This window comes from Genypterus blacodes, unplaced genomic scaffold (genome assembly GCF_046128005.1).
Source record: "Genypterus blacodes isolate CSIRO-AG114 ecotype Tasmania unplaced genomic scaffold, CSIRO-AGI_Gbla_v1 ptg000003l_1, whole genome shotgun sequence".
In the NCBI taxonomy this organism is placed as follows: Eukaryota; Metazoa; Chordata; class Actinopteri; order Ophidiiformes; family Ophidiidae; genus Genypterus; species Genypterus blacodes.
Genome location: NW_027466817.1, coordinates 8275264 through 8290408, shown reverse-complemented (window position 1 = coordinate 8290408; position 15145 = coordinate 8275264). Strand labels below are relative to the sequence as shown.

Below are 15145 nucleotides of genomic sequence, written 5' to 3'. Positions count from 1 at the left end.
TTGATCAATTCATTGATCTACTGATTGTTTTGACTATGGAGTAAGTAGGTAAGTAAGTAAGTAAGTAAGTAAACTATAATTTCAGGTATGTACTCTGAATAAGTGTCCATCAGGTTGCCAAGCAGTCTGCATGATATTTTGGTTTTTATGTGAACTGTACCCTGATAGTGCCACATTACCACATATCCATAGCACAACACTTACGGGAAGATGTGTTCAAAACTGGATCCAAAGCTGTAGATGTTGAAATGGCAGCCCATTGGCACACTCTTCAGCAGGAGCAGCAGGGTGTCCTTGATGAAGGAGAGATGAAATGTAATAAAGGCCACTGTGTGACAGGAAGTGGACCACTGATTTCAGAATAGAATTAATTTTGACGGTATACCCTGGCACTGCTAATGCGAGTCTGAGCGTTCTGGTTACTGCCCATGGGACAATCCATGCTTCCAGATCGATCCAATAAGAACACAAACTCTCCACATGAGGTGACTGAGGACATCACAGCCTGGGGGAACTCAGGGTACAAGCTGACCATCACTACTGCATCGCTCATCAGAGTGCCTGAAACATAAGAGACACTCAGGCAGAATGAACGCAGATCTGCATTTCTTCCAGTTGGAGGATGAAGGCGAAGATCCTCCTCTTAGAGGCGTTAGAGCTTCACTCATGTCCACTCACCAGACTTAGCAGAGGCCTGGCCTGCTTCCACCACAGCAGTGGGCTGGTGAGCATCTTTGTAGTAAATCAACAGCTCAACGTCCCGGTCAAACTTGTATTCTGCAGCCAACTTGACCTGCAGTTCATAAACATTTCTGTAAATATGAAAAACGTAGTGGGCTACATTATTGTACAGAAATGGTGAATCTCACACACAACCACTCTACCGTGGCCTGGGTTTGCTCAGTGTTGAGGTACTGCAGCGCCTCCAAGGAAGAGCTGGACTCTACTTTGGAGATAGGACGAGGAGAGGACACCCGGGCAGAGAAAGACAGACCGTAGGGCACAAGGGAAGCTGGCACAGAGGTCACCTGAACACCGTCTGCACTACCTACAAAGACAGCAAGATAGGAATATCTCAATTGAAGATTAAAAGATACACAAAGGAAACATACAAAGCCGAGCAGTAAGAGAGCCAGAGTAAAACTCCTGCAGGTGTTGCACGCTGAAACTTGAGGGTTCATGGTTTCCTACCCTGAGGTTGGTATCTAGGGTTGAGCACAGCAGGAAGACAAAACCTCAGCCCTTCATCAGCCTGCACAGCCAGCTCAGTGACATACTCCAGCCTGATGGAGGCGCTCTCTCCTGGAGGCAGGCTGCCCACACTCAGAGTGAATACATCTGGGCTCTGCTCGCTCTCCTCCAAAAGGAAGGCCTGCTGACCGGAGCTCAGCGCGTCATCATATTCCTCACGAGCCTGAAATGCAGAGGACAAATGTCAGGGACACCTTTGGACTGGAGAATGCTGTTTTTCAAGTTGCAGAGAAGAAGCATCATTCTCCAGCTCACCTTCTGTTTCTCCCGAACCTCAGCAACAACCTGCGTCTGTCCAATCTTAGCACTGAAATGACAGACAGCAGCATCTCCAGGCAGAGGAAAGACAAAAACAGCCTCTATTGGTTTGTCCTCCTTGTTCTCATAGAGCAGAGTGGAGACCACTGAAGCCACATGGTCCCTCACCTCCACCTCCACCTCAATGCTCTTCAGAGGAACTGAAGTGGAACGGAAGCAAAGCAACAACGTCAACACACATTTGTGAAAATCTATGCATGGTGTATGTATGCAAGCCCCCCTGAGACCTTTATAGACGCCGCATTTGTTTTCAAACCTTGAATTTTTAGCATGAATACTTTAACGTTTTAAGAGGTGGAAAAACAATTGTTTCACATTTTACTGAATCAATGACTTCTATTATGCTTGCCCAGCACCAAATATAAGATGTCTTTATTTGTTTTATGCTCCATGTGTGAGGCTTTTGTTGTTGTACAGTATGTGTCAGTGATATTTCCTGTTTTTCAAACAGCTCTGTACCTGGTTCCTTCCCAGCAGTAAGCAGGCCACAGCAGGTCACCATTGTGTAGTACCAAGTAATAGCTGTAAGAAAGTAAGTCATCAAGGAAGGTCAATTTTATTTGTATTGCCCAATATCACATACAATGTCTCCAAGGGCTTTACAGGCCCAAATTATCCAAATAATCTAATCACTGCACAAATAAGCAAGTTAAATACAAGTTCATACTGGGGAAGTACAGGGCGTTCATCTTTGTTTTGTTGATGTATCTCCTAAAATTGTGCTATTTCCATGTTGCAACTTATAAAATTAGGCCAACTATTGCATCTCATGCAGGTCTCACTCTAACACAAGCAGCTATTTCTGTTACTTTCATTTGATTTAAAAACAACTAAAATAAGTTTGTATTCTACCGTTAACCTGCATGCGTCACATGAAATGTCCGGGACTTCTTTTTAGTTTGGTATGCTATCATTATTTAAGTGGTTTGTTAAAAAAAAGAATAAGTCTTACCTGTAAGAAGATATTCTTAGTGCGCAGAGAGTGTGTGTGTGTGTGTGTGTGTGTGTGTGTGTGGTTTTCGCAATTGCGAGTCACTCTGATATAGGGTGGATGTGTTCGGTTTCGGTTTAGTGGCACCGGAAAGATGCCAGTGTTCTGCTCCCTTAAAAGTGCGCAGGGAGAGTGCGCGAACTGTGTCCCACCGTGGCGAGTTTCCGGTTCATGCTACGCTGGAGTGCGAAATCCGAGTAGGACAGAAGCTCCCAGATGTTCTCTCTCTGTTTTCACCACCACACTGGACTTTACACAATACCCACAATGCATTAAGAGAATCACTTCTCCTTTCTCGCTAGTGCGCTTATCGCAATTTCTTCTAGTTTGATTTGAAATTATTGTTAAACATATCGTTTCTCATCGTTTCTATATAATCATACGTTTTATTCTGGTCCAGACACCAGTTAAGAGTTACTGGGCTTTAAAGTTTTTCCACTCGCTATCTGACCTCTCAAGTAAACGCATATATTTGAGCAATAAACACCACAACAACACAAAGTCCTTCTCTGGTTGATTTCACAGACTGTTTTTCCGCATTGATATGACACGGCACAGCGATATGACAGCAGCAGCAGAGACAGACCGTGAGACAGACAGACAGATACAGTATGTCACAATGGCCGCATCCCAATATGCTGACTGGCTGAATCCCCACTTGTTTGTTGAGCCCAGTCTGTTTCCGCATCGGGGCAGAGGGAAGCACTGTCTGAATAAAGTGATGCATCGGAAAACTAACCAGCTCGTGTAACATTTGATAGACACGTAATTTAAGTTAAGAAAAAACAGTAATATAGCCTTGTTGTTGTTGTTGTTGTTGTTGTTGTTGTTGTTGTTGTTGTTGTGTTATCAACGAAGGTGCCTCAATCTGAATTGAATGTGGCATCTGGTGAGCCCCTTACATCAGGAGCAATCTTAGCTGCATGGGTCTGTGGCTATAAGTGAATCAGGCATCCCGGAGGATGGTCACAGGTCCTCAGTAGATCATTGTCCTGCCTTTTCCCTCCTCAACTGCAGTAATGTCTGAAGGTCTGGTAGTCATATATGAGCCGAGCTGCTGAACGAACGTGCATCCACTTAACTTGTCCTTCTCCTTTCTGTTGGCCAGCGGTGGGCACATTTCATCCTACAATCTATGTCCACCATTTTGAGCTGAAAACCACACACTTCATGACAATTTGTCATGATTATTCTTGTTTTGTCTGTGGCAGCCCCAGATTGTCCGTTGGAGTCTTGAAACAGGGGAAAGTACAAAGTAAATCTGCACCACAACCCCAAGCAGATTTACTGTAACATGGCTGAAGGTTAAAGACACATTTCTATAGATAGACAGATATTATATCTATACGGATATTAAAGGAAAGACATGTAAAGAGGCACTTCCAAGGACAGCCATGGCCTTGGAGTGTCCATGTACAGATCATCACAAATCAGATGCTTCTCTTCAAGTTTCTTCTGTTTATCAATCTATTTGCACGCATAAGACTTAGCTGTGTGTTGCTGTCACTTCCAAACACGTAATGAGCTGAGATACGTGAGACAAGCCTCACCTGCTTTCTAACAAACGCCTCAGTGAGAAATGAATGATACACAATGCACTTTAGACCTCCAAAAGGGACCTTAGTGCTGCACATCTGAATGGCCTGCTCCAATGAATCAAACGCCCAGTTGTGCATGACGAATGTATACTCAGCTTCAGACAAACAAGGAAACAGTGTTGTTATTTTTATACTATAGCTATTTTTCACCACTTTAATACAGTGACTTCATATGCATGGACGATGTAGCAGAGGCTTGTCTCTCTGGTCAGGTACTTTCATTTGTGTGGATGTGGGCATATTCATCCTTATTTAATGCATTTTACGATCTGTAAAGAAGCCAACAGATGTACCACCAGCATGTAGTATCTTAGTCCTGCAGTGCACCAGATCCAGATGTGATCAGATCCACAATTCAGATTATTATTACTATTACTATTATTACTATTCACACTTCTTGGAAAGCTGTTCAGATTAGGGAAGGCAGGTGGAATCAGATACAGTGTACTGTGATGCACTGCTTTACTTCAGCCCATTAAATGTGGCTGATGGTGAATATTTTCCCATCTGGAATTCACTCTCAGCCCTACTATGGTTGATTAATGTGACATAGTTGTGGTTGAAATCTTTTGTCATCCATCCTTGTTATAATGAAAGTGATGCAGGGTGACTGATATTTGCCAGGTAGCACTCTTTATTGTCTCATTGTGTCCTTAATGCCATCACCTCCCTGCTCCTCCCTACTGTATGATTCACCCCATGTATGATTGATCTTTGATTAAATGATAAATGCATTGATGAATTGTTAATTCTATTAAAATAGTTATATAGCATCATCTTATGAATGCCTGAACGTGTTGAAAGAAGGGAAAAAGAGATTTCAGCTTGAATATCAAAGCTTTATTTCAGATGGCATCTACCTTTTGTGTTTTGTATTTTAATTACTTTTTTATTGTTAAGATTTATCTTCAAATGTTTATGAAAATGTGCATTTTCATCTTCCTATATTGTACATTTGTCTTGTACCATGTGGTATAATAATTGTCACAGATGTTTTTGTTCATGTTTCAAATTGATTCAACTGAAAGAAAGAAAATTTGCGATGCAAAATAAAGAGCAATTTGTAAAGATGCATCTTTCAATTTAAAGAGCAAAACCAATTAACATTATGCTAACTTAATAATATAATACTTGCATACTACTATACTAAACGTATATTTACTATACATTTCAGTATATATATACAGTATGTACACACACGCGCGCCCGCACACACCCACAGTGTATATGAGCTGATGGAAGGAACATATCACAACCCAGTAGTTTGACAAGAAATAGTATGAGAAATGTCAGCGTGCACTCATATTTTTGTTCAGTAGAGCTGCATTCATGCCAGGGTCACAAACAGCTCACTCACTAACATGAATGTTAAGATAAACAGAGGGAATTTGAATGAATTTCTCTTAAATTGAGCATTAAGGCCTGACATGTGAACATTCTGTAGCTTTTGAACACCAAAGAGGGGCCAGTATATCACTGTGGTATCTGAAATATAGCAGAAGAGAATAGAATAGATATGCCTCCTTCTTATCTACAACTTTGAAGGCAAACTTGAAAAGCAAAGGTAAGAACACCTCAACGCTGTGGTTTTAGTCATACATCTACAGTATATACTGACCTGGATGACTGAGAACACAGACATTTGGATCACAAAGGACGGCTGTCTCACTGACGGGTGGGAGTAGAGTTTACTGGTTTGACCTCATTCACAGGGTGAATGTTTGCTGACAGGGTCTACATCCCGTCAGCACACAAAGACTCAAGTGACTCAACTATGAGCTTTTAGTGATAAATGTATAGGTAGTGACATACACAACATCCACTAATATGAATGGAATCTCTATACATCTCATCTCACAAAGGGTCACAATGACCTTTGAATACCTACAAGAGTCTTTGATGCTTAAGATGCATTTTAAAACTGTAGCTTGGTTATTACCTGTGTTGTCGATTTGCACCTTGGTAATAGATGTGGACTTGGAGCTGGCAGTCAAGCTTAATGGAGAAAACTGCAGCTACAGTTGGTTCAGTCAAAGAACCACAACTACTAAAACTCATGAAACAATAGTGTTGATGTGCTAAAGGGGAGTTTATAAGTAAACTTGACAAACTTGAAATGACTGACATGTTAACCTGAGATCATTCACTCACCTGTGACTAAGTTAGACTAGCTGAACACCAGAACGCACTATGCTGTCGATTACTGAAGTATGAATCAATGGAATTCAATGGAAGTATGCTGAGTCATCGCATGGCAAGTGTTGTTTTTGAAGTTTACCACAGCTAATGCCTTCAATTTGCCTATCATGTGTGACAGACAGTTCAAATACCCTAAAGCATCACATTTTAAAAGGTTGAAAGCAGCAATTCAGTTAGATTTAGTTAGTCAATTAGCAACAGCACCAATTAACCCTTTAATGGTTCTCTTGACCATTTGGTAGATCACTTTCAATAACTTGTTAAAGAATGCCCGCAAACTAACTTAACCTAACCTTTAACCTGAAAAGCCCAACAGGGGGCGCTGTAGTGCAGACCTCTTCCTGTTATTGATGCACAGATCCGCAGGATAATAATGCTTGTTAGCTTCATTATAGTATCTTGACTTGTTGTACTGAAATGGAATATTCACCTTCATTCACAAATCACTGAAGTACTAAAATCTTACATGCCTGCTTAGATTTTGTATAAAGACTCATTTCTGTGTCTAAAATACATTCAGTGTTCAGTCCCCACCACACCATGTGCAGATCACACAATATTTTTAATTTTCACAGACAAAGACAGTTTGATACAACACAGAATTCAACATTTAAGGCAGGAGAACATCTTTGTCTAATCATATAATGGTTGTCTTCTTCTTCCTCATATCAAATGTAAAGTGGTTTAAACAAAGTAAGTCAAAATAGTACAAAGCTGATCTTAGGTGGCCTTTGAGCAATAGGCAACGATGTTATGCTATGTTAAGGTGCGTAGTAGTACAGATTAACAGGAAAGGAAGGAACGGATCTGCGTCTGTGATTTAATGCTGGAGGAGAATCCAGGCTTAATGAGAACCTCACAGCCCCAGAGCTTCTTTCTGCACCGTGGAGCCCAGCAGCACATTTCCAGCTTCCACACACTCTGTCACACATGGTGCTAAAAAACAAACAATCACAGACACAGAAGTGATTGGTAGAGGGCACAGGCCACATCTGTACATAATAGCATCATAGCATCATCATCATTACCTTTCTCAGCACGCAGCCATGATGCAGCCTTCATAGCAAGAAGCTCCCACTCCTCCTGGGCATCCATTTTAAAACCATGAAGCCAGATCAGAGCCAGGATGGTGGCCCACACTTCATTCTTCACCTATTTCCACAAATCCAAGAAAAGAACAAAGAAATCATTAGGAAGCAATCAACTCAACCTCACTTTGGCCTCCCTGCAAGACCCTGAGTTGAACAACAAGCAAGTGTCTAAGTCTAAGTGATTGACAGACAACCTGACAGGGGTTTCTGTCTTTGACTCGATGCATGCAGGGATGAGCTGCAGCCAGAGGTGCAACAAGTTATGTATGGACTTGATCAAATGAGGTTTTTGTAATGTATAGACTAAATATTTCCTAACAACCCACCGATGCAGGCTTTGGCTTTTCCACCTCTTCAGTGGTCTTTCCCAGTGCAGCAGCAAGAGCTGGTTCAAGCACCCAGCACCCAGAGGCCTTCTGGAGGGAGACCATCTGCAGCAGGGGGTCTCTGGGTGGCTGCTGAGGCTCAACGTCTGCAGACCCAAAACTTCCTGTTGATGACAAAGAGATCATCTAGATCAAGATCAATAAATCCAGGATTTAGCCACTCTGACGTGTATTTCTATCTGCTGTAGGTCCTGGATGGAGGCCACTGCTGTATGTTACTGTGATGGATGCATAGTCTTTGTGAAATGCAACATACTACACAACTCTCTTACTAATAATAAGGCTTAAAATACATTACTCTGAAAAGCAGAATGTAATGATGACATTCACAAAAATACACAAGTTATGCGTCATTATGGTAACATACCGTCTATCCCAAAGGACATATCATCATCCTCCTCTTCCTCTGCATGACATTGTGCTGTGGCCATACGTTTAGAAATTCCTTTTTTAGCTGAGAAATAAATATCAAAAAGCCAACAGTGAAATGAAATATGACTCATTGAGAGGCTCAGTGTGTCCCATGCCATCACCGTCTCATATGCTGAGAACAAAAAGCAGTTACAAATCTTACATAGTTCATAAAAGACGTGACAGAAAACACCCCTCTCACCAGAGACATGTGGTGTAGGTGTTGAGACTTCATATATACAGGAGTGTGTTCAATTCAAGTGTTTACTTTCAACATGAGAATAACAATAACAATAATAGAAACTTGCTTGCACCATTTAAGTCAAAGCATTTGTAGGATTAGGTCGTGCAGGAACACAAAACAACGTTTTGGTTGAAGAGCTTAAGTAAAACTCTCTTTTTCTCATTTTAAGCTTAAACTCCTCCACCACACACACACACACACACACACAAAGAACCCTGAAGGCAAACACACACCTCTATAAGGTCCAGCAGCCATAGCCATATCTAGGACAACTGGGAAATGGAGTAAACATAATAATACATACAAATATAGAACTGAAAACTGTCTTATATTATGATGACAAACAACAGCTACATGATCTTACATATTGACTTAAGTCAATATAAGGACATGACAGAACATTACAATATCATTCTAACTAGAGAAAAAGTATGTGTTGTGTTGTTTAGAGTTATACAGGTGTGTGCAAAATTCAATATTTTACCTGGAGCACCGCATCCAACCATCACTGACATAACAAGAGAGAAGGGAATTATATGCATGTTCAAACGTAAATTTAAAAAAAGAAATTGGGCATAAAACAACTGAATTCTTATTTGTCATTTGTCATCAACTTGTCGTGGGAAGAATGTGAGCTGAAATGAAGTATTTCTGACTTCCCTTAGGCCAGAGGTCAACAACCTTTACGATTCTGGCCAAAGAGAATCTGTTATACCATGTTTTGTGGCTCTGTGTGTCTGATGAGATCAGATCTCATAATATGATAAACAACAGTTCAAACTCTCACATACTAATCAAGACATGACAGAAAATGTAAATATCATTCTGACCAGAGCTACTGTATGAATGGTGTTGTTGAGAGTTATACAAGTGTGCACTAAATTCAAGCTTTACCTGATTGAGGACAACTGTAAGCCATTGATCTGAAGTGCATCGCTGAAATAACAAGAGAGAAGGGAATTATATGTTAGAAAGTCAATCAAACAAAACAGTATTTTTGGCAGCATCCCTTAGGCCAGAGGTCGACGTCTGTCTGGATTCCCAAAACACATTTGATTGAAAGGCTCAGTGTGTCTGATAAACAACATTTAGAGAGTCTTACATACTTCATATAAAGGCATGATAGAAAATGTAAATATCATTCTGACCAGAGCTACGTATGTGTGGTGTTGTTGAGAGTTATACAAGTGTGCACTAAATTCAAGCTTTTACCTTGAGGAGAAGGTGCACTGCAAGACATTAAGCACATCACTGAAATAACAAGAGAGAATGGAACATGTGGGAAAGTAAAAAAACAAAACAGCTTATTATAACTCTTTTTTTCTCACTTACATATGAAATTCAGTTTATAGTTAAGGTAAGGTATCTTTGGCAGCATCCCCTCGGCCTTTATCATCCCCGATACTCTCTTACACTTTTGCTATGTGATCATTTTCTTAGTACTTTCAGTATTTCCTGTCTTGCTTTACTTTACTAAAAGTCTTACTTTGAAGGGAATGTGTTCTGTACTGGTGAGCATAGGAAAGCCAAATTGGAGACTTTGTTCTTTTGGATTACAAAACCTTATTATCATTCATTCATCAAGCATTACATTGAATGAATGTAGTTTAGCATCTGCATATGAGAGCTGATCATTGATAGTCCTGTATTAATGAAAGCTGTGCCTTTTCTTATTGTCACACTCTCATCATCACCATCATCAACTAATGACTTCAAAGCAGCAGGTGTAACATACTGTACGTTTGTTTACTTGCTTGGATAGAAACTTACTGGGTGTTGGCACGTTTCTGCGCACTAGAGGCCCCTGGACTGCATCACCACTGCCTTTGTTGACAGCGATAAAAGCAGTGAAGGAACTGCTCACTCCTGACTGAACACTGAGCTCCACCACCTTCTCCTTCACTCCTCCACCCTCCTTTTTTGTGTTCTCTCTCCCTTCCATTTCCAGGGAGCGAATCAGAGTGCGAGCACCCAACCTGTGGACTGTTAGTCTGAAAAGAAAGAGTGGATACTTTACCGCAACAATACAGAAACTTAGTTAATTTTGCAAACTCAATCCTGCTGCTTGACTCTCTCTCTCTCTCTCTCTCTCTCTCTCTCTCTCTCTCATACAGTACTTATGTTCAGCCCTGAGTATACGACCAAACCCAGTTTTACCCAGTGTCCTCTGTGGGTTTGAGACCAAAGCGCATTTGGTTCTGAGAGGGATGACCTGCCAGCTTGTACGTCACCGTCACACAGCCCTCTGCTGCCTTTGAACTCTGTGTCGGTGTTAGAAAACTCAGGACTCAGGACATGGGAACAGAACAGTTTTAAGATGTTTTGTTCCTAAAAAAAACATTGCTCCTACCTGTCCAGTGAGCTGGCCATAAATTAGAGACCTCTGACCCTGGAAAAGTGTTGTAATGGGTGGAGACAGAGCAGTGACAGACACTCCCTTTGGCAAATCCCATTTGACTTTAATGTCAACAACCGCAGGCTGCAGTGCAAAGCGCAGTGACTGCATCACCTGTGTTTAAAAAGGTTCAAAAAGAAAGGGAAGGTACTGCTTTTTCGTTTTTCTGTAACCACCTTTCCTGTCCAAAAAGGGTTTTTAAATGGAATTCAACATCTTGATTCTGGGCCGTCTTACTTTGGGCTGCATCCTGTCACCTCCTGAGATGAACTGAGCGTGGCCTCCTCCTTCCTTTGCCACTCCGTTGATCAGAGCAGAGCTGGCTCCCTCGCCAATCCCAAAAGAGAAACACCTACAACAAAGCACTTTTATTTCTAACTACAACCCATTTTAGGAGCTATGTACAGTAATGTAATGTGATGTAATGTACAGTAGATGTCTGCGGTTGTTGTTTTTGTGTCCTCACCTGTGGGAGCCAGAGTTCTTCTTTACCAGATGAATGACATCTTTCGTGTTCCCCACCTCACCATCAGTAAAGACAAACAGCTAGGGAGGAGAGATTACACACTTCAATAGGTGGATTTACATTCAAGCCTGAAACATGCAGCACTTGCACAAAGTCGTCCACACAACACACAGAGAGACATATGATTCATCATACCAGAGGACTTATCCAGACCAGAACAGAACAAAACAAAACACAGCTAAGGCGTGGTCACTCTATTCTAGATCTGTTCTTGGCATCAGTGCATCAACAATGACAATGTGTTGAATGATTTATGTTGTGTTTTTATTTATGTAACACCTTGTGATGTGTGTGTGTGTGTGTGTATTACTTGTCTTGGCTGACTGGGGATGCATGGCTGACTGTAGATATGTTTGAGAGGCTGAAGGATCTCAGTTCCTCCCATATCAGCCTCCATGGTCTCAACTTTCTTCAAAGCCTCATCCATGGTCTCCTGGCTGTACTTCACACTCTTACTGCAATCAGAAACACACGTGTACACTGAGGCTGCCTCAATTGATTATTTTGATCAATTCATTGATCTACTGATTGTTTTGACTATGGAGTAAGTAGGTAAGTAAGTAAGTAAGTAAGTAAACTATAATTTCAGGTATGTACTCTGAATAAGTGTCCATCAGGTTGCCAAGCAGTCTGCATGATATTTTGGTTTTTATGTGAACTGTACCCTGATAGTGCCACATTACCACATATCCATAGCACAACACTTACGGGAAGATGTGTTCAAAACTGGATCCAAAGCTGTAGATGTTGAAATGGCAGCCCATTGGCACACTCTTCAGCAGGAGCAGCAGGGTGTCCTTGATGAAGGAGAGATGAAATGTAATAAAGGCCACTGTGCGACAGGAAGTGGACCACTGATTTCAGGATAGAATTAATTTTGACGGTATACCCTGGCACTGCTAATGCGAGTCTGAGCGTTCTGGTTACTGCCCATGGGACAATCCATGCTTCCAGATCGATCCAATAAGAACACAAACTCTCCACATGAGGCGACTGAGGACATCACAGCCTGGGGGAACTCAGGGTACAAGCTGACCATCACTACTGCATCGCTCATCAGAGTGCCTGAAACATAAGAGACACTCAGGCAGAATGAACGCAGATCTGCATTTCTTCCAGTTGGAGGATGAAGGCGAAGATCCTCCTCTTAGAGGCGTCAGAGCTTCACTCATGTCCACTCACCAGACTTAGCAGAGGCCTGGCCTGCTTCCACCACAGCAGTGGGCTGGTGAGCATCTTTGTAGTAAATCAACAGCTCAACGTCCCGGTCAAACTTGTGTTCTGCAGCCAACTTGACCTGCAGTTCATAAACATTTCTGTAAATATGAAAAACGTAGTGGGCTACATTATTGTACAGAAATGGTGAATCTCACACACAACCACTGTACCGTGGCCTGGGTTTGCTCAGTGTTGAGGTACTGCAGCGCCTCCAAGGAAGACCTGGACTCTACTTTGGAGATAGGACGAGGAGAGGACACCCGGGCAGAGAAAGACAGACCGTAGGGCACAAGGGAAGCTGGCACAGAGGTCACCTGAACACCGTCTGCACTACCTACAAAGACGGCAAGATAGGAATATCTCAATTGAAGATTAAAAGATACACAAAGGAAACATACAAAGCCGAGCAGTAAGAGAGCCAGAGTAAAACTCCTGCAGGTGTTGCACGCTGAAACTTGAGGGTTCATGGTTTCCTACCCTGAGGTTGGTATCTAGGGTTGAGCACAGCAGGAAGACAAAACCTCAGCCCTTCATCAGCCTGCACAGCCAGCTCAGTGACATACTCCAGCCTGATGGAGGCGCTCTCTCCTGGAGGCAGGCTGCCCACACTCAGAGTGAATACATCTGGGCTCTGCTCGCTCTCCTCCAAAAGGAAGGCCTGCTGACCGGAGCTCAGCGCGTCATCATATTCCTCACGAGCCTGAAATGCAGAGGACAAATGTCAGGGACACCTTTGGACTGGAGAATGCTGTTTTTCAAGTTGCAGAGAAGAAGCATCATTCTCCAGCTCACCTTCTGTTTCTCCCGAACCTCAGCAACAACCTGCGTCTGTCCAATCTTAGCACTGAAATGACAGACAGCAGCATCTCCAGGCAGAGGAAAGACAAAAACAGCCTCTATTGGTTTGTCCTCCTTGTTCTCATAGAGCAGAGTGGAGACCACTGAAGCCACATGGTCCCTCACCTCCACCTCCACCTCAATGCTCTTCAGAGGAACTGAAGTGGAACGGAAGCAAAGCAACAACGTCAACACACATTTGTGAAAATCTATGCATGGTGTATGTATGCAAGCCCCCCTGAGACCTTTATAGACGCCGCATTTGTTTTCAAACCTTGAATTTTTAGCATGAATACTTTAACGTTTTAAGAGGTGGAAAAACAATTGTTTCACATTTTACTGAATCAATGACTTCTATTATGCTTGCCCAGCACCAAATATAAGATGTCTTTATTTGTTTTATGCTCCATGTGTGAGGCTTTTGTTGTTGTACAGTATGTGTCAGTGATATTTCCTGTTTTTCAAACAGCTCTGTACCTGGTTCCTTCCCAGCAGTAAGCAGGCCACAGCAGGTCACCATTGTGTAGTACCAAGTAATAGCTGTAGGAAAGTAAGTCATCAAGGAAGGTCAATTTTATTTGTATTGCCCAATATCACATACAATGTCTCCAAGGGCTTTACAGGCCCAAATTATCCAAATAATCTAATCACTGCACAAATAAGCAAGTTAAATACAAGTTCATACTGGGGAAGTACAGGGCGTTCATCTTTGTTTTGTTGATGTATCTCCTAAAATTGTGCTATTTCCATGTTGCAACTTATAATAATTAAAATAATAGATATTATTGATTTTATTAGGCCAACTATAGCGTCTATGAAACGCCCTGGGGAGTCACTCTGACACAAGCAGCTTTTTCTGTAACTTTCAGCGAAAGCCAATCCAACATGATGTAAAAACAACAAAAGAACAACAAACAACAAAATACGTTTGTATTCTACCGTTTACCTGCATGCGTCACATGAAATGTCCGGGATTTCTTTTAGCTTGGTATGCTATCATTCCTGAAGTGGTTTGTTTAAAAAAGAAGAAAAATAGAGTCTTACCTGTAAGAAGATATACTTGGTGCGCAGAGGTGTGTGTGTGTGTGTGTGTTCAGGGTGTTCCGGGATGTCAAACGCACCTAAATGTCCTGGTTTGCGCAATTGCAAGTCACTCTGGTATCGGGTGGGTGTGTTCGGTTTCGTGGCACCGGAAAGATGTCAGTGTTCTGCTCCCTTAAAAGTGCGCAGGGAGAGTGGGCGAACTGTGTCCCACCGTGGCGAGTTTCCAGTTCGTGCTACGCTGGAGTGCGGAATCCGAGTAGGACAGAAGCTCCCAGATGTTCTTTCTCTGTTTTCACCACCACACTGGTGCGCGGAGCGATCTAGCGGTCGCGGACAATTGTTGGCCCAGATCGCCGGACCCGCCCGCGGACCGGACCAAACGGCCTCGCGGGCTGACGTTCCCCACCCCTGAGTTACGGGGCTTTAACGTTTTTCCACTCGCTATCTGACCTCTCAAGTAAACGCATACATTTGAGAAATAAACACCAGAAGAACAGAAAGTCCTTCACTGATTGATTTCACAGACTCTTTTTCCGCATTGATATGACCCGGACAGCGATATGACAGCAGCAGCAGAGACAGTCCGCGAGACAGACAGATACAGTATGTCACAATGGCCGCATCCCAATATGCTGA

General features: G+C 42.4%; 1 protein-coding gene across 11 annotated transcripts in view; it reads right to left on the bottom strand.

Moving 5' to 3' along the window:
• LOC142995581 (von Willebrand factor A domain-containing protein 5A) overlaps positions 1-14741 on the bottom strand; it is a 34528-nt gene extending 19787 nt beyond the window's left edge. The window contains exons 1-22 of one of the 11 annotated variants that reach the window (XM_076146775.1): positions 14510-14657; positions 13943-14005; positions 13421-13623; positions 13106-13328; positions 12799-12962; positions 12593-12707; positions 12300-12475; positions 12119-12207; positions 11721-11865; positions 11351-11430; positions 11122-11236; positions 10840-10998; positions 10647-10750; positions 10260-10480; positions 9702-9740; positions 9384-9425; positions 8974-8997; positions 8723-8761; positions 8202-8288; positions 7775-7938; positions 7386-7509; positions 6901-7293 (exon numbers count right to left, since the gene is read on the bottom strand). In XM_076146775.1, coding sequence (XP_076002890.1) covers positions 7214-7293; positions 7386-7509; positions 7775-7938; positions 8202-8288; positions 8723-8761; positions 8974-8997; positions 9384-9425; positions 9702-9740; positions 10260-10480; positions 10647-10750; positions 10840-10998; positions 11122-11236; positions 11351-11430; positions 11721-11865; positions 12119-12207; positions 12300-12475; positions 12593-12707; positions 12799-12962; positions 13106-13328; positions 13421-13623; positions 13943-13985 — 2436 coding nt within the window. In that variant the 5' untranslated portion in view covers positions 13986-14005; positions 14510-14657 and the 3' untranslated portion in view covers positions 6901-7213. Of the gene's footprint in view, positions 1-204; positions 294-385; positions 562-678; positions 794-869; positions 1049-1191; positions 1415-1506; positions 1710-2028; positions 2130-6900; positions 7294-7385; positions 7510-7774; positions 7939-8201; positions 8289-8722; positions 8762-8973; positions 8998-9383; positions 9426-9701; positions 9741-10259; positions 10481-10646; positions 10751-10839; positions 10999-11121; positions 11237-11350; positions 11431-11720; positions 11866-12118; positions 12208-12299; positions 12476-12592; positions 12708-12798; positions 12963-13105; positions 13329-13420; positions 13624-13942; positions 14006-14411; positions 14431-14509 lie in introns of those variants that run through there. The other 10 variants (XM_076146785.1, XM_076146789.1, XM_076146791.1 and 7 more) reach the window with 10 other exon arrangements.
• Between the last annotated feature and the right edge of the window lie 404 nt (positions 14742-15145).